A 25233-nucleotide genomic window follows, 5' to 3' on the forward strand; every position below is an offset into this window, starting at 1 on the left:
GAGGCCAAAACCACTAGTTGAGAACCACTACTTTAAATGTGTCTCATTGATTTTGATATGTTATATTTTCTTTATCATTTTTAAAAATTTTATTAGTTTAGTTTGTGTTTCCCTCTTTACTCAAGAGGTGTTTAATAGAGGCTTTTTAGTTTCTAGGTAGAAGATCTTTTTTTATTTATGTTTTTAAATTTTGTTCCAATTTCTAGTTTGATATTTTATGATCAGAATGTTATTTATAATATTTCTACTTTTTGAAACTTCCTGATGCTTTCTTTGTGACCTAATGTATAATTAGTTTTTGTGACTATTCCATGTGTGCTTGAGAAGAAGGTATATTCCAGATTATCAGAATGTAGAATTCAATGTATATTTCTCCTAAAGATTTACTTTACTGGTTACATTGTTTAGGTCTTCTACATAGTTAAATATTTTTGTTCACTTGCCTTGTCTTTTACTGGGTGATGTGTTTAAGTCTCTCATTATTAATTTGTTTCTATACATTTCCTTGCATGTCCTACAGTTTCTGCTTTATAACAGTAATTGCTGTTATTGGGGGCTATTATATCTACATTGTGAATTTTTTCTCTTAGCATTAAAAACTGCCCCCTTTTGTCATATTTAATACTTTCTTAGCTTTAATTTTACTTTGACACCAGGATCACAAACTCCTTTCTTGTTGTTTCCATTTGTCCTGTATACCTTTGCCTGTCTTTTTATTTTTAACCTTTCTGAATCACTTTATTTTAGGTGTGTCTCTTGCATACACCTTGCTTTGTGAGCCAAATTGAAAATCTTTCTCATTTAATAAATGACTGAAGCCCATTCATATTTATTGATACAACTTATTGTGGTCTCTACTCTGCTGTATTGTTTTATGTTATAATTATTATGTACAGAATGTTAAATTTCCTGTGTTTCTTTATGCGTTATGTTGGATTTTTATTTTTTTAATTTCTTTTAGTATTTAGGAAAGTTTGTATTTTTGTTTAAGTAGTTGCCTTTAGACTAATACTTTTTTTTTTTTTTTTTTTTTTTTGCTGTGCCGTGCGGCTTGTAGGATCTTAGTTCCCCAACCAGGGATTGAACCCAGACCATAGCAGTGAAAGCGCTAAGTCCTAACCACCGGACCCCAGGGAATTCCCTAGACTAATACTTTTTTTAAAATGCTCTTAGTCCTTGTTTTCTTATTTAACCTTTTATTCTCTGGTTTGTCTTTTCTTTTTAATGGTATTTTTTTATTCCCACTTATTCAGTTATCAGTGAACTTATTCTGTTTTCCTTTTTCTCCATTCTTCCAACATATTTTTAGTTGCATTACTTGCTACATTATCAAAACTTATAACATCTATAAGTTGTTTTCCTTATGTATTATTCTTCCACTTGTGTACCTACCTTTGTTTTAGTCTTTAATTGAATACATTAAGTGTTCACTATAAATCCTTTTGCTGAAGTTTTCCCAATCAACTCTTGGTTGGGTGAAAGTTATCCTCATAGATTTTTTAAGAAGGGCTCATGAATATAATATTCCTGGAATTCTTGCATGTTTTAAACTCTTTATCTATAACCTTGATACTTGAAGGACAGGTTGGCTGAGTTAAAATCCTTGGTTTTCACTTTATTCCCTTGAATTTCTTCAAAATGCTGCTGCATTTTCACTTTGCATTGTATGTTGCTCTTGATAAGTTTGATGTCACTCTAATTCTCTTACACTGAAGTTATTTAGTCTTTATGTCTTGAGGCTATGAGAATATTTTCTTTATCTTAATAGTTTTATTCAAACATATCTCTGAGTTGATTGTTCTGGGTCAGTTTAGCCAACTACCTGATAGGCCTTTCAATGTGTACATTCAGATCTTAGTTCCAGAAATTTTTCTTGGTTTATAGTTTCAAATATTGGTTCTGTTCCATTGTTTTTTCTTTTTTAAGGCGCTCTAGTTATACCTTTGTTGTGTTTTTTTTTTTGCGTGTCTTCCATTTCAACCACTTTGTCTCTAAACTCTCTTCCTTCTTTCCCCTTCATTTTTATTCTCTTAACTGCTATTCTGCCTTTCTTTAATTCCTCATATTAAATTTTTATTTCTATTCTCCTGTTGGCATATTGTTATTTAGTCTCTATTTCTGAGATTATTTTCCTTTCTCTTGCATTTCTTTCCTGAGTTCAATCAACTATCATTTTATTTTTTCATCAACATTTTGTCTTATTATTTGAGTTTCCAATTTATTTTTATTTTTATTTTTTTTTATTTTTTATTTGCAGTATGCGGGCCTCTCACTATTGTGGCCTCTCCCGTTGCGGAGCACAGGCTCCAGACGCGCAGGCTCAGTGGCCATGGTTCACTGGCCCAGCCGCTCCGCAGCACGTGGGATCTTCCCGGACCGGGGCATGAACCCGTGTCACCTGCATTGGCAGGTGGACTCTCAACCACTGCGCCACCAGGGAAACCCCCAATTTATTATTAAATTTAATTTTATTTTACATATTTTGGCCACGCCGCGCAGCATGTGGGATCTTAGTTCCCCAACCAGGGATCGAACCCACGCCCTGTGCATTGGCAGCATGGCATCTTAACCACTGGACCACCAGGGAAGTCCCTGAGTTTCCAATTTAAAGTGGCTCTTCCTATCTCCAAATGATTGTTAGAGGATATTTAAATCAGATATTGTGTTAGTTTTCTTATGCTTCATGGTTACGTTTCTTTGGAATGATTTTTTTTGGCCATGCTGTGCAGCTTGCGGGATCTCACTTCCCTGACCAGGGATTGCACCAGGGCCGCAGCAGTGAAAGCTCTGCAATCCTAACCACTGGACTGCCAAGGAAATCCCTCAACCTATTTTTTTACTCCCTTATCAATCACTATTCCAGGGAACTCCCTGGAATGATTTTTGTCAGCTGAGATATTTAATTCTCATTTCTATCCTGTTCTAATAATAGCTTTGTATGGAGATTGCTTTCCTCTATTTTATTTCTTGGGCAGGTTTTGGCTTGCAGTAATTGACAGCCATCCTAGTTCAAGGGAACCTACTCTGTCACTGTACCAAAGTGCACTTTCTTAAATGGATAGTGCTTTTTTTTTCTTAGTGGTAAGAGGAAGATTTGCATTTCCTTCAGTTTGGGGATTCTCTTTTGTCTTGCAGGATTGCAAATTTATCCTCTTGTTTCTTTTTCCCTTCACTTCTCTAGTCTCCAACAGAGACTTATGCCTCACCCTTCCCACTTACTCTTCTCTTCCCCAGGAGTAGTGCACCCTGACTGATGCCTCCTGGATACTTTTAAGTCACGTCCCTATAGTGAATGCTCAGATCCACCAGGACATTCTCAGTACTTTTGCACTTATAATGTATTTTTCTCTTCTGAGGAGTGATTCTAAGTCTATCTTAGGCCCTTCTTTTTCTCTTCTCTCTTCTTCTTTTTTTAAATTTATTTTATTTTTATTTTTGGCTGTGTTGGGTCTTCGTTGCTGCGCGCGGGCTCTCTCCAGTTGCATTGAGCAGGGGCTACTCTTTGTTGTGGTGCGCGGGCTTCTCATTGCAGTGGCTTCTCTTTTTGAGGAGCACGGGCTCTAGGTGCATGGGCTTCAGTAGTTGCGGCATGTGGGCTCAGTAGTTATGGCTTGCGGGCTCTAGAGCACAGGCTCAGTAGCTGTGGTGCATGGGCTTAGTTGCTCTGTGGCATGTGGGATCTTCCCAGACCAGGGCTTGAACCCATGTCCCCTGCATTGGCAGGCGGATTCTTAACCACTGTGCCATGAGGGAAGTCCTCTTCTCTCTTCTTTATAGTTTTTCCAGATCCCATCCCACTCCTGTCTTTGCTCTCTGCAAGGGCTTATAATGGCAGCTCAAGAGATATCTCTTCCAGAATTGGGGGTTTACTTTTCTATTTAAGTTTGTAGATTCCTCTGTCTTCTTGTAATGTTGAAGGCATTGGGTTTATGTGGTTTTTTTGTTTTGGTTGACTTCTGTAGCTTTGTGAAAGGTACATAGAGAGAGATTCGATTTAAGCAGCTGTCGCTGTCCTTGACTGCCTCAAAGTTTTCACCATACGTATCTTGACAGGCCATTTAGGTGTAATGCGGAGCAGGTTTGTGAACTTTGGGTAAAGGCAGAGGATAAGAAAGAAGGCATTTGGTTTACAGTGTACTGATTTTGAGGTGGTTCTGTCCATTCGTGTAGAGATGTTCATCAAACAGTGAGATATTTGGTCTGGACCTCTTTTAAGAGTTCAGGAATTACCACTTCTATAAACGCTGGTGGCGTCCTAGTAAACTGGAATTAAAGCCATAAATTCCTTTGTGGAATTCCTGCCTTATTGTAACTCCTGCCTGTGTATTTAGTTTCATCTTCCATGAACATATAAGGGCTTTAGAAAACAGATAATATTGAGATGTTACCAGATAAAGTACTACTTTCTGGTGCTCTATTTTATTGTATTCAGGAGTATGGTTGATGTGACAGAGATCTAAATATTAGCCTGAGCAGTCAGTCATTATTGAACCTGTTGAAAGAAAAGGAAAATCATAGATCAGTAGATCAGATCACCTACTTGAGGAAAGAAAATAACACGAAGACTAAAACTTCATAATTAAGTTTTTGACATATTCAAAATTTCCCTCAGTAACCATAGTACCTATCAAGTGGGTTAAATTCATAAATCTACAAAGTTTATGCCAATAACTTTCTAAGGCAAATGCCTAGTTTCTTCTGTCCTCTTCCCAGTCACCTATTACTAGGCTACAGAAAGACAAATGTATGCATGCTTATATCTAAATACCTTTAAGATAATAATACCTATTTTAAACTACAGTGTAATTAATAGTTTTCAGAATATAATCTGTGATGGATTTTCCATGTGTTAGTGTATGCTTAAGTTTTTTTCCTTTTATAAGAGAGAATAGAATCTACAACAACAACAAAGAAATAGCATTTGTATAATAGTGCAGTAAGTAGTCCTTTACCTCTTTTCCCAGTTGTCTGTTTTTATGGTTTCAAGTGAGAGTAGATGGTTTCTTTCTCCACTGAGATAATCTGTAGGTGGAAAAGGCTGAATAATAGTGAAGTAAAAAAAAAAGTGTACTCATTTGAAACATGAGAATTTTTTAAAGTGGTCAGCTCTTTCACTTGACATTTCATTACTCCTAATACCTGGATAAAACGGTCTTCAAATTGTGCATTCCTTTGAATTCACTGAAAGGCAGTATAGTGTACTGATTCAAATTGTGATCTCTGGAACCCGACTGCCTGGGTTCTCATTCCATGCTAGCTTCACTGTGCCTGTTTTCTCATCTGTATAATTGAATAAAAATAACACCTACTTCGTGAAATATTTGTGCAGATTATTTGTAATTTGCGTAGAACAATGCTATTTAATTGCTACCTATTAGTATTAGATTATATCAACAAGATTCTGAGGTGGGATTTTTTGAGACTATTTAGAATTTGTGTAGTTTTAATTGCTAGATGGATATATTTAATTATATTGGCCTTATTTGTTATTTAGCATGTAAACCAGTTACCACAAAACTTATGAATGCAAGACAGAAAACGCAAACCTAGTATTTCCATAGAAATCACTATGGATATATATGAAAACATCCATGATGAATTAGAGGACGCTGTCCTCATTTTTGTGCTTTATTAGTATTTTCTTTAGGATCTAAGAATTTAAGGATCCGTTCCTTCATACATATAAAAGCTAAGGGCAATAAATGATGCTCTAAAAAGATTTTGTTTTTGTTTTTAATGGCTGCTTTGTTCAACAGCCCTCTTTCTTCTGTCCACCAGGTGGCAGTAGAGCACTTTGTACCATGTCCTGTTCGCTACTCTTCCTAGTCTCTGCAGTATTGACATGGGTTAGAAGCGAAAAGATAAACACCGTACACCAGAGTATGCAGTGTTCCTTCAGCTGGGTTTTACAGCATCATATTTTAATCATCTTCTTGAAGATAATGGCAACAATAGATTGGATAAGTTTCCTGTCCATAAATTCTTTTAGTTCAACCGAAGTACACACAGACTCATTGTAAGAAACATATGTGGAATCTTTGCAGTAGCTGGAATGACTGCGTAGGACTGAACTAAATTAACAAAATAATGTCCAGAAATTTTTTTCCCCACAAGGCTTCAAAAAATGGAGGCAACAGTCGTGCTTTTCCCTCCCCCTATGAATCTTTAGTAAAAGACAAAAGAGTCGCTTATGATCCAGCGGATCCTCCTGGGGAGGCCGGGCCGGGGAGAGGGCGCGGGCGCCGAGCGGCAGGGGCAGCGGGCGGGCGCGGCGACCGGGGCCCGGGCGGGGATCCGGGCAGCGACCGAGGCGGCGGCAGCGCCCCGGGCCCGCCGCCCCTCCCCTCGGGCGGGGGGAACCGCTGCGTGGGGCCGGGGGGTCGGCCCTGCTTCGCTGAGCCGCGGCGGCGCCGGACCCCCCAGGCGGGCTGGGGCCGAGCCCGGGGCCGGGGCAGGGGCTCCAGGGGGACCATGCCCGGAGGCCGGCCGGCCGCAGCATGGCTCACGGGCCCGGCGCGCTGATGCTCAAGTGCGTGGTGGTCGGCGACGGGGCGGTGGGCAAGACGTGCCTACTCATGAGCTCTGACAAGGACGCCTTCCTGGAGGAGTACGTGCCCACCGTCTTCGACCACTGCGCAGTCGGCGACACCGTAGGGGGCAAGCAGTACCTCCAGGGACTCTATGACACAGCCGGGCAGGAAGACTATGATGGGCTGAGGCCTTTATCTTATCCAATGACTGATGTCTTCCTTATAGGCTTGCTTCTCTGTGGTAAATCGAGCCTCATGTCAAAATGTGAAAGAGGGGTGGGTACCAGAACTTAAGGAATACGCACCAAATGTACCCTTTTTATTCATAGGAACTCAGATTATCTGCAAGATGACCCCAAAACTTTAGCAAGACTGAATGATATGAAGGAAAAATCTATATGTGTGGAACAAGGACAGAAACTAACAAAAGAGATAGGAGCGTGCTGCTCTGTGAAATGTTCGGCTTTAACTCGGAAGGGATTGAAGACTGTTTTTGATGAGGCTATCATAGCCATTTTAACTCCAAAGAAACACACAGTAAAAAAAAGAATAGGATCAAGATGTATAAACTGTTGTTTAATTACGTGAGAAACGTCTTCACTGGCCAAGTAAACTGTCCATTTCTCTCAGAAAGCATATGAAATGCTAAAGCTATACCCAGACCTCTTATAAATAATGAAGCAGTTTAAAACTTGAAAGGAAAAAAAAGAAAAAAAAAAAACCAGCCCTGTCCTCAGAATTCTATAAAGTTGATTAAGAATGTTTCTTAAAGGTCCAAGAAGCAACAAACAGCATCTGAAGCCACAATCTATTATAAATACTTTATTTCAACTAGAAGGTACAATCTCAGGGGCTTCATAGTTTAAAAAGCTACAATCACATCATGTTGTAACTACATAAAAAACAGTGCTGTTAAGTGGAACTGCCTGGCTTAGACCATATACATGTCTGCACAGTCTTTATGGAATCTGCACAAAGAAATATCTTCTCCCTTTGCTCCAATACATTGTTCTTGTATGTAAGTTTCTTTCTATTCCAGTATATCCAGAGTGGTGAAGTAACAAGGCCAGTCACGTAGCCAAAGGTTGCTCCAAGCGTGCAGGAGATGGGCCATTCCTGAGCAGAGAATATATGAGATCGAAAAGAACAAATATTTTATTATTACTTGAGCACAAGTGTAACCAAAATATTTCTATATTAAAGCTTAATGTGCTTTCTCAAAGAATGCCAAAAGTGTAACAAGGTCATATCTGCATTTGTCATGAACACTAAAAATGTACATATTTTAGTTAATATGCATTCAACTGTAACAAGGTTTCTGGCGATTGTAGATTTAGTTTGATGCTCCCCAAACTGCATGAGATACATGCTGAAATTACAAACTAAAACTTTGGGTCAGACTTTGCCATTAAAAAAAAAAAAAAGGGCTTCCCTGGTGGTGCAGTGGTTGAGAGTCCACCTGCCAGTGCAGGGGACACGGGTTCGTGCCTCTGTCCGGGAAGATCCCACATGCCGCGGAGCGGCTGGGCCCGTGAGCCATGGCCGCTGAGCCTGCGCGTCCGGAACCTGTGCTCCGCAACGGGAGAGGCCACAGCAGTGAGAGGCCCGCGTACCACAAAAAAAAAAAAAAAAAAAAAGACAAAAGAGTCATTCGATTATGAAGAGAAGCACGAGTATAGATGTCCAGATATTTTTAAGTGTATTTAAAATTAAGTAAAAATAAACCTTTGGCATCCTGGGCAAGTTAGTTTTACATAGTAAACTGTGAGAGCGCTGTCCTTGGTAACGTGGTTAACCTGAGTCATTTTATTTTCCAGGTGCAACACTGTACTGCAAGTCAATCAATACAGTGATTTAAGTCGCTTCGACTCCAATGGAAAAGTGTGAGAAATTAGCTAAGATTGGAGAGGGGTCTCATGGGGTTGTATTCAAATGCAGAAACAAAACCTCTGGACAAGTGGTAGCTATTAAAAAATTTGTGGAATCCGAAGATGATCCTGTGGTTAAGAAAATAGCTCTAAGAGAAATACGCATGTTGAAGGTAGGTTAACTTCCTCTGTACATCTGTAATATCACTGTACTGGGTGAAATGGGTATGCCAAAATTACAAAGAATTTTAAAGTGATTTTTTTCCCCCATTGGACTGCAATTTCTTTGTATCAGCAACATATAAATTGATCATCACTTTGGACTTTGGCCGCTCTGATGTTTAAGTGATATTATGAGCACAGCTATAGACTGTTAAAATTGAAGTCCTGTTCTGGTTGGTAAATATTCACTGTCCTAAGTCCCCTCATCCCAGTGTTTATCCTCCCCTTCAGCCCTGGCCCTCCCCACCACAACCCCAGCCCCGACGCCTGCCTAAGTCCTTCTCCCCATAAACCAGCAACTAAAAGAGCATCCTGTGGCACAGAGGGGCCCATAGGACCGTGCCAGGGCCCCTGTAGGCATCCGTATGGATTGGTCCCCGCCTGCGCGCCACTGGTTCCTAGACATATTGAATATCACCCCCAGCTACGTATACACATTTTACACAAAGGTTTTGTTTTAAGTTGTTTTTACTCTGATAGGATTTGATACGTAAGATTCACAAGTTCTCAATGTAAATTTTTTCCTATCCTAAAAATCGTACAATTTTAGAGCGATAAGAAACCTTAGAGATGCTTCTCATTCAGCACGCTTATTTTATCGGGAAGGAAACGGAGGCAGAGGGCAGTGCTTCTCAAACATAAACGTGAATCAGAATCCCCTGGGGACCTTGTTGAAATGCAGATTCTGAGTCGAGGTCTGGGGTCACCCTGAGATTCTGTGCTTCTAACAAACTCCCCGATGGCAGAGATGCTGCTTGTCTGTGGACCACACCTTGCACAACAAAACTGTGATCTCCTCAAGAACACACAGCCACAGCCGACCTTTACTTTTTTTCTTTTTACGAATTTATTTTTTTATTTATTTATTTATTTTTGGCTGCATTGGGTCTTCGTTGCTGCACGCAGCTTTCTCTAGTTGCGGAGAGCGGGGGCTAATCCTTGTTGCAGTGCACGGGCTTCTCATTGCGGTGGCTTCTCTTGTTGCAGAGCTCAGGCTCTAGCCGCGCGGGCTTCAGTAGTTGTGGCACACGGGCTCAGTAGTTGTGGCTCGAGGGCTCTAGAGCACAGGCTCAGTAGTTGTGGCACACGGGCTTAGTTGCTCCGCTGCATGTGGGGTCTTCCCGGACCAGGGCTCGAACCCGTGTCCCCTGCATTGGCAGGCGGATTCTTAACCACTGCGCCACCAGGGAAGCCCCTGACCTTTACTTCTGACGTGCATCATCTGTTTTAGGAAAACCCCAGAAATCCAGTTTTTAAAGGGAGATAATTATTACATTATCTGCTCTTTTCAAGTATTATTTGTAGCAGCTTTCCTCAACTAAAAAGTTTTAGTGTTTTGTTTAAAATATAATTTGATACGCACGGAGTTTTCCAGAGCACATCCATCATGATTTTAAAAACAGTTCCCTGTTCCTTGTAGCCAGAAGAGAGCACTGGTCAGACAGCCAGCTCATCACAGAGCTAAGCTACAAGGTGTGTCTGAACCTGGCAATGGGCTGTTTTATACTAGAAGATGCTTTTTATCCACCCCCTCCCACCAAGTCTTCCAGTAAAGTTAATGCTCAGGTAGCACCTCCCGGGTTACCAGTGCCCAATTTGAGGGTGCACTTGAAGGTAAAAAATAGCCAGATTCCCACTCACTTTGGTCTCCGGTGATGGCTCTCAGAAGGTACAGCTTTCCTGCCTTCGGTGTGTTCCACCCATGCGTGCCCTGAGGAGATCCCTTCCGTGATAAATCTACCTTACTTTCCTCACATACTCCTGTTATTTAAATTCGCTTTGATTTTCCCCTCCTTATTACCTGTTTTACCTTAGACAAGTCATTGTTTTTCTGGGCTAAGTTAATTTGGTTTGCAAAGAAGATATAAATTGCCGATCTGCCCAAAGACAGGAGACTTGACAAGGTTAAACCTTGCCTTCACATCCAGCTGTAGCATCTGTGAATCCCTGGCTCTCCTGGAAGAGATTATTTCACCCCCATTCTAAAGTTTTTGCCTCAGTACAAAGCAGCTGGCTTATCTGTGTTACCTGTTTCCTCCACTGTTTGCCTTTCTGCTCTCTTAGGCAGTGGAACACGTAGAAAACAAATTGATTTGGTGCTCTGGGCATATCGTTAATGTATAACGGATTCCTTTTCCATATAATCAGGCATATAATCACAGGGTGATTTTTTTTTGTTCTGTTTTTTTGGTCAAGTTGTGCTTACAGATAAGGGAGAGGATACTGTATGAGGCTCCATACTTAAGACTGTCTACTGGGCCTGCAAAATATTTATTGAGCTTCTACTGTATACAAAAAACTGCATTCTCTCTCTTTATATAGCTTTCTGAGTAAATGGTACCAAGGGTTTGGAAAGTAGATTTGTCTACTATACTGGGAAAACAAGAGGAAGACGAGTTATAAGTAGGAGTGATCAGATGTCCTGGTTTATAGCTTTTCTCCCAGTGTTCAGTTTGGTTGGCACCCCTTTTTGTCTGGCTAGCGTCTTCTTTAAAAAGCATACTGGTTCGTATGTGAAATTATACAGTCACCTTACCTATAGGCAGGGTGGCCACATGTGCCGATTTGCCTGGGACAGTCCTGGTTTACATTAGTTACCCTGGTTGGATGATAAATTATGTAGTTACTTTAGTGATAGATTATTTTACTTGATCAGGGTTTTTCCTTTGGTTTACGACATTAAACAGAGGCTGCCTTGTGAAATGCTTCAGTTTGGGAATTGAATTTAACAGATTAAACATAAGCATAAGACAGAACAAGAGACTCAAAGAACAGAGCTGAAAATAAGATAAATAAATTTAAAACACAGACTAACTGTAGAGACTCCTAGAATATGGAGTTTAATGGGATTTGAGGGTTGAAATCTAGTATTTCTGAGAGCCAACACTAAAGTCCAGGCTGGGTTTAAATCCAGCTGACATTTACATTAAATCTATGCCAATATGATTGGGTATAGATGGGTATTGATGCTTTTTATAGTCTTTTACTCAATAATTCCATTACCATTCTATATTAAGGTCATTTTATGACTTGTGTATTTAGAATTTCCACTAAATGCATAAAGAATTTTTTATTTTAGTGCTTAAATTTTAAGTTGTACTTTATTTGCTGTCTCCAGAGAGATCCAAGCAGCTTAGTTATCCTTTATTATGGGGTATATTAGGTAAATTCTTAAATTTCTTCCAACTTTAAGATTCTATGATACTAAGAGTAGTTTCTCTTGTGAGTAACTGTAGTAAAATTCTCTGCAAGAGATGCAGAGAGAATGATGAGCAAGGCCTTTTCCTCTTAAAATTGTAAGGGGTCTGGGAGAAACGATTACAGGAAACACATCACCAAACTTTGTAGTTCAATTCCTTTGCAGCAATTAAAACACCCAAATCTTGTGAACCTCCTCACTGAGGTGTTCAGGAGAAAAAGGAAAATGCATTTAGTTTTTGAATACTGTGATCATACACTTTTAAATGAGCTGGAAAGAAACCCAAACGGGTAAGTAATCCAGAAACTGAAATTCTGTGTGGCCGGTTCCCAGTTTCATTATGTGTGGGATTAACTATGGCAAATTTCACATCTGAGCCCCTTTCTACCCAGATGTATCTGCTGGCTCTCCCTCTCCAGTCTCAATTTAGGATGTATTCAAAGGGCAAATGACTATTAACCTAGAGTAAATATAATATATAGTATTTAATAGACAAATCTACTGCAAATATAAATCACAATGTATTTCAAGGCTAAATTATATGTTAGATTATCTGAATTCAAGGAATGAAGCACAGTTCAATATTAGGAAATGTATTCATATAATTCACTAATAGGTTAAAGGAGAAAAAGTACATAAGTTTGATAAAATTGTAAAAGGCAGTTGATAAATTCAACATCCTTTCCTGGTTACTAAAACAAAAAACCTTAGCAAACTAGGATCAAAATACTCTTTACACACACACACACACACACATGCATGCACACACACAAAAATTCTTCAGATAAATAGCTAATTTTATATTCAAGGATAAAATACTGAAGAAACTGTCACTAAAGTGAGAAACAAGACATAAGAGCTCAAGCCAATGTAATGAACTAAGAAAAACAAATAGGATATATAATTTTGGAAAATGAAATTAAATTGCCATTATTTGCATGATATTATTATTCAACAAAATCTAACAGAATTACCTAGCGTTACTAAAACTAATGGAATTCAGTATAGTGACCACAGCACTCCAAATTCCACACACAAAAGTTAACAGCTTTTGTATCAATCAGTGCTTTAGAAAATCTAGTGGAGAAGGATCCCATTCAAATATCAACAACAAAAAAGTTTAGGAATAAAGGTAAAAGAGAATTGTTCAAAAAAAAAAAAAAAAAAAAGAATTGTTCAGACTCTACCTAAAGACAGTTACAAAACTGAGATACGTAAGGGATTTTGTTTAAATGAACATATATTTCTGGATGGAAATGTTCATTATTATATAGATTCTGCCTCCCTGATTTATTTATTTATTGCACAAAAATCGAATCAGAATGCCAACTGGTTTTTCTTAACTTGAAAAACTTAGACTAAACCAAGAAAAAAATCTTTTTAAATATTTATTTATTTATTTGGCTGTGCCGGGTCTTACTTGCGGCACACGTGGTCTTCATGGACTCATGTGGGATCTTCATTGCGGCGTGCATGCGGGATCTAGTTCCCTGACCAGTGTTCGAACCCAGGCCCCCTGCATTGGGAGCATGGAGTCTTAGCCACTGGACCACCAGAGAAGTCCCATAAACCAAGAAATTTTTTAAAAAGAATAAAGGGAACTCCAACTGCCAAATATACATCATATTCATTTTATAGATTCCCTTTGACAAAAAGTACCATAAACAAAACTAAAAAATAAGTGACAAATTAGGTAAATTATTTGCCAGATGAAGAATTAATATAATTTCATATCTACATATGTAGATTTTGCAAATCATATTTCTAAAAAGATTAACACCCAGTTAGAATATATATTCATTCAGAAAAAATTTTAGTGAACTCCTACTGTTGTTCCAGGCTGGGTGCTGGAATAAAATGCACGTATTTTATTTTTTAAATAAAAATTAATTTTTAAAACAGTTAAAATGATGAATTAATTCATAGTTCAGCTTTATTATGAGCTAAACAGGATTTTGTATTTTGGCTTCAGAGGACAGATGTGTTCAGCCATCATATAAATTAATTTATAAGTTAACATACATTTTCATAAAATTAGAAATGTATGATTAACATCATGTATTGTTCAAGGCCCTGAAAATAAAACCTACAATACATATAATCCATGTACCAGTTTAATTGAGCTGAACATCTTTCTTTTCCTTCTGTGTACCCTAAGCCTTCCTGCCTATAGGACTTAGCTCATGCTCTTCCTTTAACCTAGAATATTCTAACCTTTTCCACTTTCCCTGTCTCTCTCATAATCTTTAAAATGTGAAATCCTAGATATTCTTACCGTCTCTGAGATTTCTCTATCTGGGTGGAATTGCTTCCCTCCTTTGAATACCCATGGAATTTTATTTTCATCCCTGTTATGGTACTTGGCACTTACTACCTTACATGTTTTTATGTGCATACTCTCTCTCTTCCCAGACTATAAGTTTTTTGAGTGCAGAATTCATATCTAATTCATCTTAATAGCTTCTTTAGTGTGCAGCATTCTGTTATTCACTCACTTCAGAAATATTTTACTGAACACTTCTGCTGGTGCAGAGAACAGAAAGATGTAATGGCACAATCCTGTCCTCAAGAAGCTTAAAATCTAATGAAGAGACAGATATTCAAAGTAGCAATTACAAATGACAATGTAGACTGGGTTACCATTGGTGCTCAGGATACAAGAGAAGAGCATCTCCAACATCTGTTGGTCATGGGGTATCAGGAAGTTTCTGCAGAGAAGGAACCATTTGGGCTGAGACTTTGAAAAAGGGAAGAGTTGGCCAGGTGGACAATCTTGGTGGAATGCCCAGATGTGAGAAAGGACAAGGCATATTCAAGCAACTCTTTTGTTCTGTATGTATTTAGCAACCACAAGGACCTCTGAACTACCCTACTTTCCACTCTAGTGGAAAGTGTATTTGGTGTATTTAGTGTGTTTTACTAGTGTATATAGCAGTTCCAGTGTATCCAAAGTGCTTTGGGTCAGCCCTGAGACTTGGATCTACATAGAGGAATGCAAGTATGAACAATGCAGAATAAGCCACTCTTTCTCTGAAATGCTGGGTACTTCCAGATAACAATGATTAATTAAAAACATTCGTCTGCTTTCACTCCCATCTTAAAATCTACTTAAATAACAGCCAAGAGAGTATAAACCCAGTGAATAGTAAACAGAGGTAAACAACCAGACAGCATACATACCAAGCCAATTCAACCATTGTTTATTAGGGTAAATTCACAGTTTAAAGAAATAACTGGTGTGTAGATATGAGATGATCAAGGTAGTGGAAGTGTGGGATGAGACCTGTGGGATGGTGAGATAATCATGAGACTTGAGGACTAAATTGTATCATAAAGAAGAACTAATTTAACACTGAAGTAAGATGGTGAAAGTGTACTGCTTCCCCTGCCAAGTGAAAGCTTCTGGTGTCCTCTACTTGGATAGAGGGAAAAGCATTTATTAGATCAATGGCTGCATACTGAGTACTGAGACTGTGTTGGATTTGCTCCAGTTAAGAAACTACATGTACTTAAACAACTGCAACTGGTATCATCTAATTAAATTTAAAATAATCTATTCCCATTCTCTAAGATCCTTCTCTGTTCAAAATAGGTACAATAGGAGGGAATTCCCTGGCAGTCCAGTGGTTAGGACTCGGCGCTTTCACTGCCGAGGGCACGAGTTCAGTCCCTGGTTGGGAAGCTAAGATCCTGCAAGCCACACAGCATGGCCAAAAAAAAAAACCAAATAGGTACAATAAGTAAGCTAATTGGTAATGTGATAGGAATTACCACCCTACCAACAGGAAGGATTTCCCTTTACTATCATTGCACTATACAAAATGGGCTAATCCTGCCTTCAAGAAGCTTAAAATCTAATGAAGATATTTAAAGGAACAATTATAAATGACTGTCAGTGTGTGAAAACTACCATATGGGTTTATAAAACTACAGCTATCCACTTCTGGCTGGCGACAGCACATCATGTACATCTGTAAATCATGTTTCAATTTCTTTTTTTAAAAAAATTCAGCTTTGCTGAGGTGTAATTGACATATAAAAGGCTTAATTTCTTTCTCAATTAACTGATCATAGATAATTACCCATACGACTATGGGTGTGGATTGGTGGAGGATGGCAGTGAATCATGAGCATTAAGAAATGCATTAGTTAGAAGAACACCAGCATCGTGTCCCAGATATGAAGCAGGGAGAGTCTTCCTTTGAAATGGCTTCCTGATTTCCTGGGGATAATTGGCGCCCTGGATGGCAGAGGCCAAGAAGGAGTGCTTCACTTCCAGAAGTTACTGTAATAGGCAACAGAGCCAGAGTGGTGAACAGAATGGTTTGGTCTGACCATGGGTTCTCCCACACAAAGGAGATGGGCAGGTCACTAAGGTTCTATTTCTTCTACATAAACTAGTAACTAGAGGCCTGGCTTGAGTCACCATAATAGCCAGTTTGCAGACCCAGGGCCTCATGAATAAAGGGGAGCCAGCAGCTCTCCTTGGGGAATAGCCCTGCAATAACATCATATGTATGTACTTAATTCTTCCTCTTAGCCTACCCCAGGATGGTCTGTGGCCATTTACCAGGATAGTTGTGTACTGGGAAAAGAGAGCTACCCAGTCTTTCAGGAATTTCTGGTCAGTGCTCTGCAGTAAAGCCAATCACCAGTGACTTTGAAAGCCACTGTGGTTCACCAGTTTGTGTGTGTTGGGGGGGGTGATGGGCAGCTTAGTGAGAGTCAGGAGGCAAATGAAATTTTGACTTGAATCCATCTCCTGGCAGTCCTAGAAAGTCCAGGAATCCATCCTTGGGGTTATTTCCCCATTTCCTAACTGGATAGTGGAAATAGGTGCACTAGCAAATGGAACAAGAGCCACTTGGCTCTGATCCAAGGAATGAAGGCTGCTATGGTGGGAGGAGCCTAGTAGAAGCGTCTGGCATGCTGTTTCTTTACCAAAATAGAAAACTGAAAGCAATACTGCAGATTTGGGGACGAATGTAGATTAGTGCTACCATTAGATACTTTGGAGAAACATAGAGGAGCATGTTGCCTGTGACAAATCCTCTCTAACACCCCTGTCTCCTCAAAACTTTGGATTTCTTCCTCCTCATTTTACCAATGAATTTCTGGCATTGCAACTTCATTTGGCACAGGCAACCATTTAGTCCAGGTTCCAGTCAACCAATGCAGCAATCACCAAATACAGCGATCAACCAGTGCAGCAGTCAACTAGACTCACTCCTAGCTGCTCCAGGGAGTTTACTGAAACCAGCCTCGCTAATAAGTGAGCCCATACTGTTATAATCCGCCCAAGTCTGAAATCTTGTTTCCTCCTCTCTGGTCCTACACTTATGAAATCCATTTCCACGTACATTCTACAGTATAAATTAGCATAATTGTATAGTTCTTTTTGCTGTGTAAATCTTCTCTCCCTCTCTTTGACTTTGTAATAGCCCCCTTGGGACATGCTGGGATCTGACTTTAGTCAAGGTTTGGAGACCTTGACGGGTAGCAGGGAAAGGAGCCTTGAGGAGAATTGGCAGCCACCCCACATGCAACACAGCTGCCTCAAGTGAGATCATTAGGGGGGTCCTCAACAAGGCAAAAGCAGCCTCATCACACAAGCTCGGGGGCTACTTCACATGAGAAGAGACCTTTGGCAGGAAGTTGGGGTGCTCTTAGTTCTATGAATACTCCCAAAGTGCCACATTTCAATTCTCAAAGTATATCTCTCACTTAATTAACTGAGAAATTAATTAACCTCACATAAATTCAACCTGTGTTGTCATTTAGCACCCTGCAGGACTATTCTCGGTGTCTGATTTTTCAGTCATCTCAGGGTAATTCCAATGGTCAATGGAGTGAGTCTTAAAAATACAAAAAATAAGGGCAACCATTGAAACTTTTGGTTTCCTAACTGTGCCTTGAACCAAAATATCAAAGCCCTAAAGCTGTCCTTTTGTTTTTTCTTTAATTTTTCCAGTGAAGTGAGAAACAGCCAGCCCAGCCCGCTTTTCTTTTATTACTTTCCCATATGTTCCCATATTGTTCAATCACATTCAGTCCAGCAAAACCCTGCCCTGAATAGGCACTTCATTCCAGATGACCACAGGTGATTATGTAAATAATTGGTTCATCACTGGGTGCCCATTTACCAGTGTTCCAGCCACTAATGGTAATTAGATCCCCCTGCCTTCAGACCCAGCTAAGTCAGATAGCCTACATGCCCAAGGCCTTGACTTTGTTTCCCATACCCACTTCTGGTATCATATTCTGAACTAATCAGGATTCAACTACAGAATTCACTCTAGGTAGTTAAAGCAAAAAGGGATTGATTACAGGGTGTTAGTTTATACAGTTTCTGAGAGTGCCAGCGAAGGAAGCTTAGTTGAGTACCTATTAGGTACCAGTTACTGTTCTAGGCCCCGGAGCTACAATAATGGACAAGGTAAAGCCCTTGCAGAGTTACAAGCCTTTGGAGAACAATAAAGCACACTGAGGGATTAGAGAATGCCTGATGAGGGGCGTAGGTGGAACAATAAAAACAAAGCTTTGGAGATCTGTTCAGGGAATAGCAGAGGCTCACTGGGCCAGAGTGGAGGTCGGTGGGAATGTGATAGGAGATGGGGGTGGGGAGAGTTAATAGAAGTGAAATCATTAAGAGGCTGGTAGGCCACAGTAAAGGTTGGATTTTATTCTAGGATAACAAAGGTTTACAGAGAAGGACTCAATTCATCTTGGGTACTGATAATGAAATCAAGTTTTCCATGTCAAGTTATATAACAAACTAAAACAAAGATAATGAGCTCTGATGTCAGCGCCAGGAGATTCCCCTGAATGGCTAAGAGAGCAGCCTCTGAGTGACCCAGTCTGAATTCCCTGACCCTGTCGCCCTTATTAACCCCTACGGGCTTGAACCAGAATGTCTAGTTTTTGCTTTCAGGCCTTCACTATTCCAGTATTTGTTTGTGCACTCACCAAAGTATACTATTTAAACACAGAGTATCAGTTGGTTTCTACAGAAAGTTTTATTTCACTCCAAAATGCCTTGAAAAATTCTGAGTGTGGCTGAATAATGTTGCAGTGCTCTACCTTTCTAGAATGAACACTGTGTGAATCTGTATTCTCTTTGATAACTATCTCCTCTTCCTAAGATCAGTGGTATTTGTTTGTAGTTGTTATTTTGTATAAATGTTGTTTTGCCTAAAATGGAATCTGCCTTCTTGGAATCTGAGATCACGGAAGGATTCTGTTTTGAACAGAAGCCATGACTCTTCCTGTGAGGTGCCCTTAAATACCCCTCTTTCACAACAATAGCTGGGGAGTTTCTTAGGACATTGCTTCATGCCTAATTCGGTGTTACTAATACTAGTAACTAGGGTTCTGCCAGTCTCTGAACCCTTGGCCCTACCTGGATTCCCAGTTCCAGTACTGGATCCTGGTGCCTAGAGTCTGTGGACCAGCACAAGCGTTCTGTTTCTACATGAATAGGGCCATGTGTTACTCTTGCCAGTTCCTCTCAGGATTTTTTTTTTTTTTTTTTTGGCTGCGATGGGTCTTCATTGCTATGCGCGGTCTTTCTCTAGTTGCGACACGCGGGCTTCTCATTGCGGTGGCTTCTCTTGTTGCAGAGCACGGGCTCTAGGCCCGTGGGCTTCATAGTTGCACTGCGCAGGCTCTAGGGCGCATGGGCTCGATAGTGGTGGCTCGTGGGCTCTAGGGCGCAGGCTCAGTAGTTGTGGCGCACGGGCTTAGTTGCTCCACGGCATGTGGGATCCTCCCGGACCAGGGCTCAAACCCGTGTCCCCTGCATTGGCAGGCGGATTCCTAACCACTGTGCCACCAGGGAAGCCCTCCTCCCAAGACTGAGATCCACTCCCTTCCCTCCACCTCTACCAGCCTCATCTAAACCACTAGATCTCACCTGGATTATTAAATTAGCCTCCGAATTAACCTCCCTGTATCCACTCTGCCCCAGAAATCCATTCTCTATATATGTCACTTGCCTTCTTGAGTCCTTTCAATGACTTCCCTTTGAACTTAGAGTAAAGTGCAAATTCCTGACCCAGATTGAGAAGGCCCTCGGGGGTCTGCCCCCCCCCCCCGCCGCCCCCCCCACCACCCCACCCCCCCCCCCCCCCCCCGCCAGCCTCAGCAGCTTCACTCTCACGCTTTAGCCACACTGGCCACCACACTCCCAGCTCTTTCTCACCTCAGGGCCTCTCCCCATCCTCTTCAGGCACTTTGTGTCTTTGCACTGGGTGTCAGCCCCATCTACTCACCTCTTCTGACCCCAGACCCTCATATCCTGAACCTATGTTTTAATACCCAGGCTCTTAATGGATAGACTTCTCAATAAACTTGTGAGGTATTATTCCAGGAAAAGTGAAAGCACAAATAACTTGCCCAAGGTTATAAAACTAGGAAGCAGCACAGCTGGGGTTTGAACTCTGTGCACAAATGGCTGTACTATTCCTTCTGCCTCATTAAAAAAATATAAATAATGTAGTCTCAGGCTTGGCTCTTAGGTAAAGGAGGGAGAGGATAAAGTTATACCAGAATTCAGTATAGGAAATAAAAACCACTCTAGACATTTTAAGTGGAAAGGGACTTAATACTGAGAATTAGGTGCTTTCACAATACTGAGAAGAGCTAGAGTCAAAAGGCTGCCACCAGATCACTGATGCCAAGGGCTTGACACTGTCACTGCGATCTGAGATGGGGAAACTGCTCTGAGCAAAATACCTCCATTCAGTGGTTGCTATTTCTTGGTGTTTACCCAGACCTAACATGTCTTGTCACTGGTGCCATACCTGCGTCACACACAGGCCAGCCCACTGTTCTGCAAGACCAGCTCCATCTGCACGATAATGAGTTCAGTTTTTAAAAAGTGATCTAAACACATGATTTAAATATCCAAATATGATAAAATATTAAAACTGAGTGATGCGAGTGTTTGGAATATTAGGTAATTTTACATTTGTTAATCAAAAAATCCTTACAGTAGAACATTTAGTGAAAAAAAAAATCTCGTGGTTTCAGATTTTTGAAAATATGTCAACAACAACATCATCTACGCGAAGAGGGCTGAAAAGCAAACAACACACTGAGAAAAATATTTACAGCATCTATGTAGACTCTGATATACATTGAGTCTTCATAAATCAATTTAAAGAAGAGTAACTAGACCAATCGAAAAGCAATAAAGGGCATGAACAGAAAATACACAAAAGGAGAGAGGTTTAATGTTCAATAATGTGAAAATTAAAATCATTAGTAATTAATGAAATGAAATTAATGAAAACCAAAGTGAGATATCTTTTTATTTTAACCACAGCTTGGCAAACATAACACTGGCAAAACGGAATGTTGGCAAGACAATGAGGAGATAGGGACTCAAATGCACAGATGCTTGGTGGGCGTGTAAATATGTACAACCTTGCTTAGTGAGGGTAGTTTGGTCGTATGTAACTGTGAAGCCATCATCCTGGGACAGTGATGTGAGCAATGGAAAGACATCAACAGAAAAGTTAAAGGGAATGTAATTGCTGCAATTTATAGAAATGGTTACACAAAATACACTAAGTACTCCCAGACAGAATACAAGTTGCTCAGATCCCCAATTCCCCGATGGAAAACACTCCCCAATATTTTCCACAGAGTGAGGAATCTTCAGGGGCAAGAAGCTCCCAGCCTCCCATTCTCAAGGGCCCTTTATTCTCCCCAGCCTCCCCTGGCTGTGTACCTGCCTGCTTACCAGGCATAGGTAACTGTTATAAAACAACCCTGGCACATGCTTGAGTGTTTACCACCAACATGAATTGGATGAATTGAAGGTCAACCTTCAAGAATGTCTTTTTTCCTGCAAAACCAAGTCTCAGGTCTACCTGAAGTTCATACTTGCAGGATCAAAATGTAACATGTGCCTACCATAGGCCCCAGAAATCCCACTTCTAGAACTTACCTTAAAAAGATAACTGCACAACTTCCATAGATGGATGACTAGATATTCACTGAAGCATTGCTTCTAGAAATGAAAATCGTGTCAGGCCTAATTGCTCATCAATAGGGACTAACTAAATAAATTATGATACATCCATATAATGAAATCCTTGGCCACTGAAATATATGTATACATATTAGTATCTGTACCTCAATGCATAGGATGTTTCTGAAAGAGGCAGGGGAAGTTGCAGAGGATGAAATGATTAGCAAGGCAGGTATGAGAGAATTCTTCATGGATATTCTTTTAACTTTAAAAATATTGAACCATATGAATGTATTTATCTAATATTAAAAGGTAACTGCAGAGAGAGACAGAGAGAGGGAGAGAAACAGAGATTCCTAAAGGGACAGTCACTATAAGTTACAGCAATTATTTTGAGCTAGCAAGATTTGAGTCAACACTTTTTATTTCTTTACTTTTCTATATTGTTTGAATTTTCATGATAAGCATGGATCATTTTTACAGATGTAAAAATTTCAAATTACACAGCAAAAATTATATAACCAAAAGAAAAAGTAGTAAAGCAATTTTCGTTAAAACATTAAAAAAAAAAAATTTCCCAGACTCCCTTTGCGCTGCATCCTTTGGCCATGACAAGCCCCTCCCATTCCATTTCTATTGCCAGTTCTGCTGCTGAAACCCTATCATAGGAGTTTTCATTTCCTTTTTTGTTTTTTCCCCCAGAGTTGCTGATGGAATGATCAAAAGTGTGTTATGACAAACACTTCAAGCTCTTAACTTCTGTCATAGACATAACGTACGTAACATTTTCTAACGTATTTGCTGATTTCTTCATGATGACTCTTCTACTTAGCTCAGGGGTCTATTTGAAGAGCTAATGACAGAGGGAAAATAAGGACCAAAAGAGCTAAACAAAAGAAAGTTACAGAATATGAGGAAAAGTAATGCATTATTCATGGCCCTTTTCCAATTTCTGTAAGAATCGAATTACTCATTCCTTATAAATTAAAAGTTTGTATAAACTTAATGTTTCTTTTTGCCGCAATACTGATTCCTATAATTATTTTTAAATTGGATTAAAATAAGTTTTCAGGATATCAGAGGTGTAACCCTCAATGGCACTTGATTTTGTTTTGTTTTTAATGTCTCTTAAGTCTTTTATTCTATAGCAGTCCCCCTTCCCCTACCTTTTTTTTTCCATCATTAATTTTTTACAGCCATGGGTATTAAACTTAAGCATACATCAAAATCACCAGGAGGTCTTGTTAAGACACATTTTGCTGGGCCCATTCCCAGAGTTTCTGATTCAGTAGGTCTGGGATAGGACCTGAGAATTGGCATTTCTAACAGTTTCCCAGTTGATACTGAAGCTGCTGGTCCTAGAGCCACACTTTGACTACTCCTGTGTTATAGAAATCATTTTGGCCGATTGCTTCCTATGTGTTACTTAACTTGTTCTTTCACCTGTATTTGCTATAAATTGGTGTTTATATCCAAAGGTTTGATCATACTCAGGTTCAGTTTTTTAGACAGGAATGCTTCACATGTAGTGCTGTCCACTTATTGCATCAGCATCATGAGGCATATATTATGTCTGGTTGTCTTTCCCACTTTTGATTGTCTTAAAATAGATTAGTGGGTTCAGGGGGTGTTCATTTGATCCCCTCCATTATCACTTTCCCTGTCAATCTTTTTTTTTTTTTTTTCCCCCTGGTACGTGGGCCTCTCACAGTTGTGGCCTCTCCCGTTGCAGAGCACAGGCTCCGGACGCGCAGGCTCAGCGGCCATGGCTCACGGGCCTAGCCACTCCGCGGCATGCGGGATCTTCCTGGACCGGGGCACGAACCCATGTCCCCTGCATCGGCAGGCGGACTCTCAACCACTGCGCCACCAGGGAAGCCCCCCTGTCAATCTTTTATTTCATTTTAGCATTCATAGATAATTATTACCTCTCTCCAGGATTTCATTAGAGTTAAAAGGTGGTGATTTTGTAATTCTATTATTCCTTCTGCATTTGTTAATTGGAATTCTATGGAGAAGAATTTACCATCATGGACTCTGGCTACTGTAAAGTACAGTAAGATAAATATGTGATTATTCCCTTTGTTTGTCAGTACTCAAGAGTGATGACCCAGTGTGTTAGCAGCCTCCAGGAGTGAACAATGAAGGGTTTTGGGGAGGTGTAGGGTGTTGTTATAAACGAATGGATTTTATGTATTTGATGTGTTTCATTCCTTTGCAATAATTGTTCTCTCTGATGTTCAAATCTTAGGCCAGTGGGAGCTTCTTCAAGTAGACTCTTGGGTGCTTTTGCTATAATGATAGTTTTTAAAAAATAACTCTAGACCTTTTGCGTTGGTGCCTACACGAAGTCAGTGTTGAGGCAAGGATACAGACTACCGTATGGTCAATTTTGATGCCAGCAGAATATCTATCATAGTAGTCTAGGATTGCTGAAAAAGAGTACAGGATCATGGAACTAAATTTCAATACTTAGGGAAAGCTTCCTTTAGCTTTAAGAAAGTGACATTTTTTTGTTTGTTTGTTTTGTTAGGATAAGTCAGAAGCTTTTATTTTCTATTGATAGAGTATAGAGGGATATTGTCCACAAGATACATAAACCTGTTTTTCATGATGCAAATTGTACTTTCAAATAATTACTAAAGATGATGCTGAATTGAATCCACATCTCTCTTGCTTTTCACCATGCTCTGAGAGGTATTCAAGTTCACCTAAGTTTGTTGCTAGAGTTTTACGGGTAATTAAAATGATTGTTTAAAAATTCGTTTTACCATAAGTGTTGTACATTATCCCTATATAATCAGACATTTTCCTGTGTACTGATTATAAGCTTGAATACAGTGTCTGTGGCTGATTTATCTTTGTATCGCTTTAGCCTAGCATGGATCTTTTTATATAAAAGGTGCTCAGGAAACATTTATTGAATAACTGGATGAAGGAATGAATGAATGAGTGGGTCAATCAATCAACTTACCTACCTGATTACTACTTACTATTTCCAGTGGACCCAAACATTATTGTAGCTCAATACAACTGCCACCATTTCTTTCTCTGCTTGGAACAACACGTTCTGTACCTTAAACTTTGAAATATTGAAAACCTCCAGTTTATAATCTATGGCCTTTATTAAAAATGGATAATTTTTCAGACAAAATTTCTTCCTCCAACGTGGAAATTACTTCTGAACTCTGGTTATCCCATTTTCTTATGCTGTGGTAAGCTTTTATGTATCTTTTTTTTTTTAACAAATCTATTGTCTAAAATGCACACAAAGGAAAAAAAATCTAAATCATATGTAAGTTGTTAAAATACTACATCTAAAACCTTTATACTCTCCTTATTTTAAAGGAGCCCTCACGATACTCTCAGAGAATAGAAAAGGCAGTCTGACCCAAATGGTGTTGCTAAAGATTCCCAGCTTTCAACCTGTGGTGACCA

At 39.8% G+C, this 25233-nt stretch overlaps 1 protein-coding gene and 1 pseudogene across 1 annotated transcript in view; both read left to right on the forward strand.

The window, feature by feature from the left end:
* Window positions 1-6491: 6491 nt before the first annotated feature.
* Window positions 6492-7118, forward strand: LOC136133843 (rho-related GTP-binding protein RhoQ pseudogene; annotated as a pseudogene).
* A 1285-nt stretch (window positions 7119-8403) lies between these two features.
* Window positions 8404-25233, forward strand: part of CDKL4 (cyclin dependent kinase like 4) — a 31101-nt gene continuing 14271 nt past the window's right edge. The window contains 3 exon segments of the mRNA XM_065891302.1: window positions 8404-8571; window positions 11985-12109; window positions 22498-22570. Coding sequence (XP_065747374.1) covers window positions 8404-8571; window positions 11985-12109; window positions 22498-22570 — 366 coding nt within the window.

This window comes from Phocoena phocoena, chromosome 14 (genome assembly GCF_963924675.1).
Source record: "Phocoena phocoena chromosome 14, mPhoPho1.1, whole genome shotgun sequence".
NCBI classification, from domain to species: Eukaryota; Metazoa; Chordata; class Mammalia; order Artiodactyla; family Phocoenidae; genus Phocoena; species Phocoena phocoena.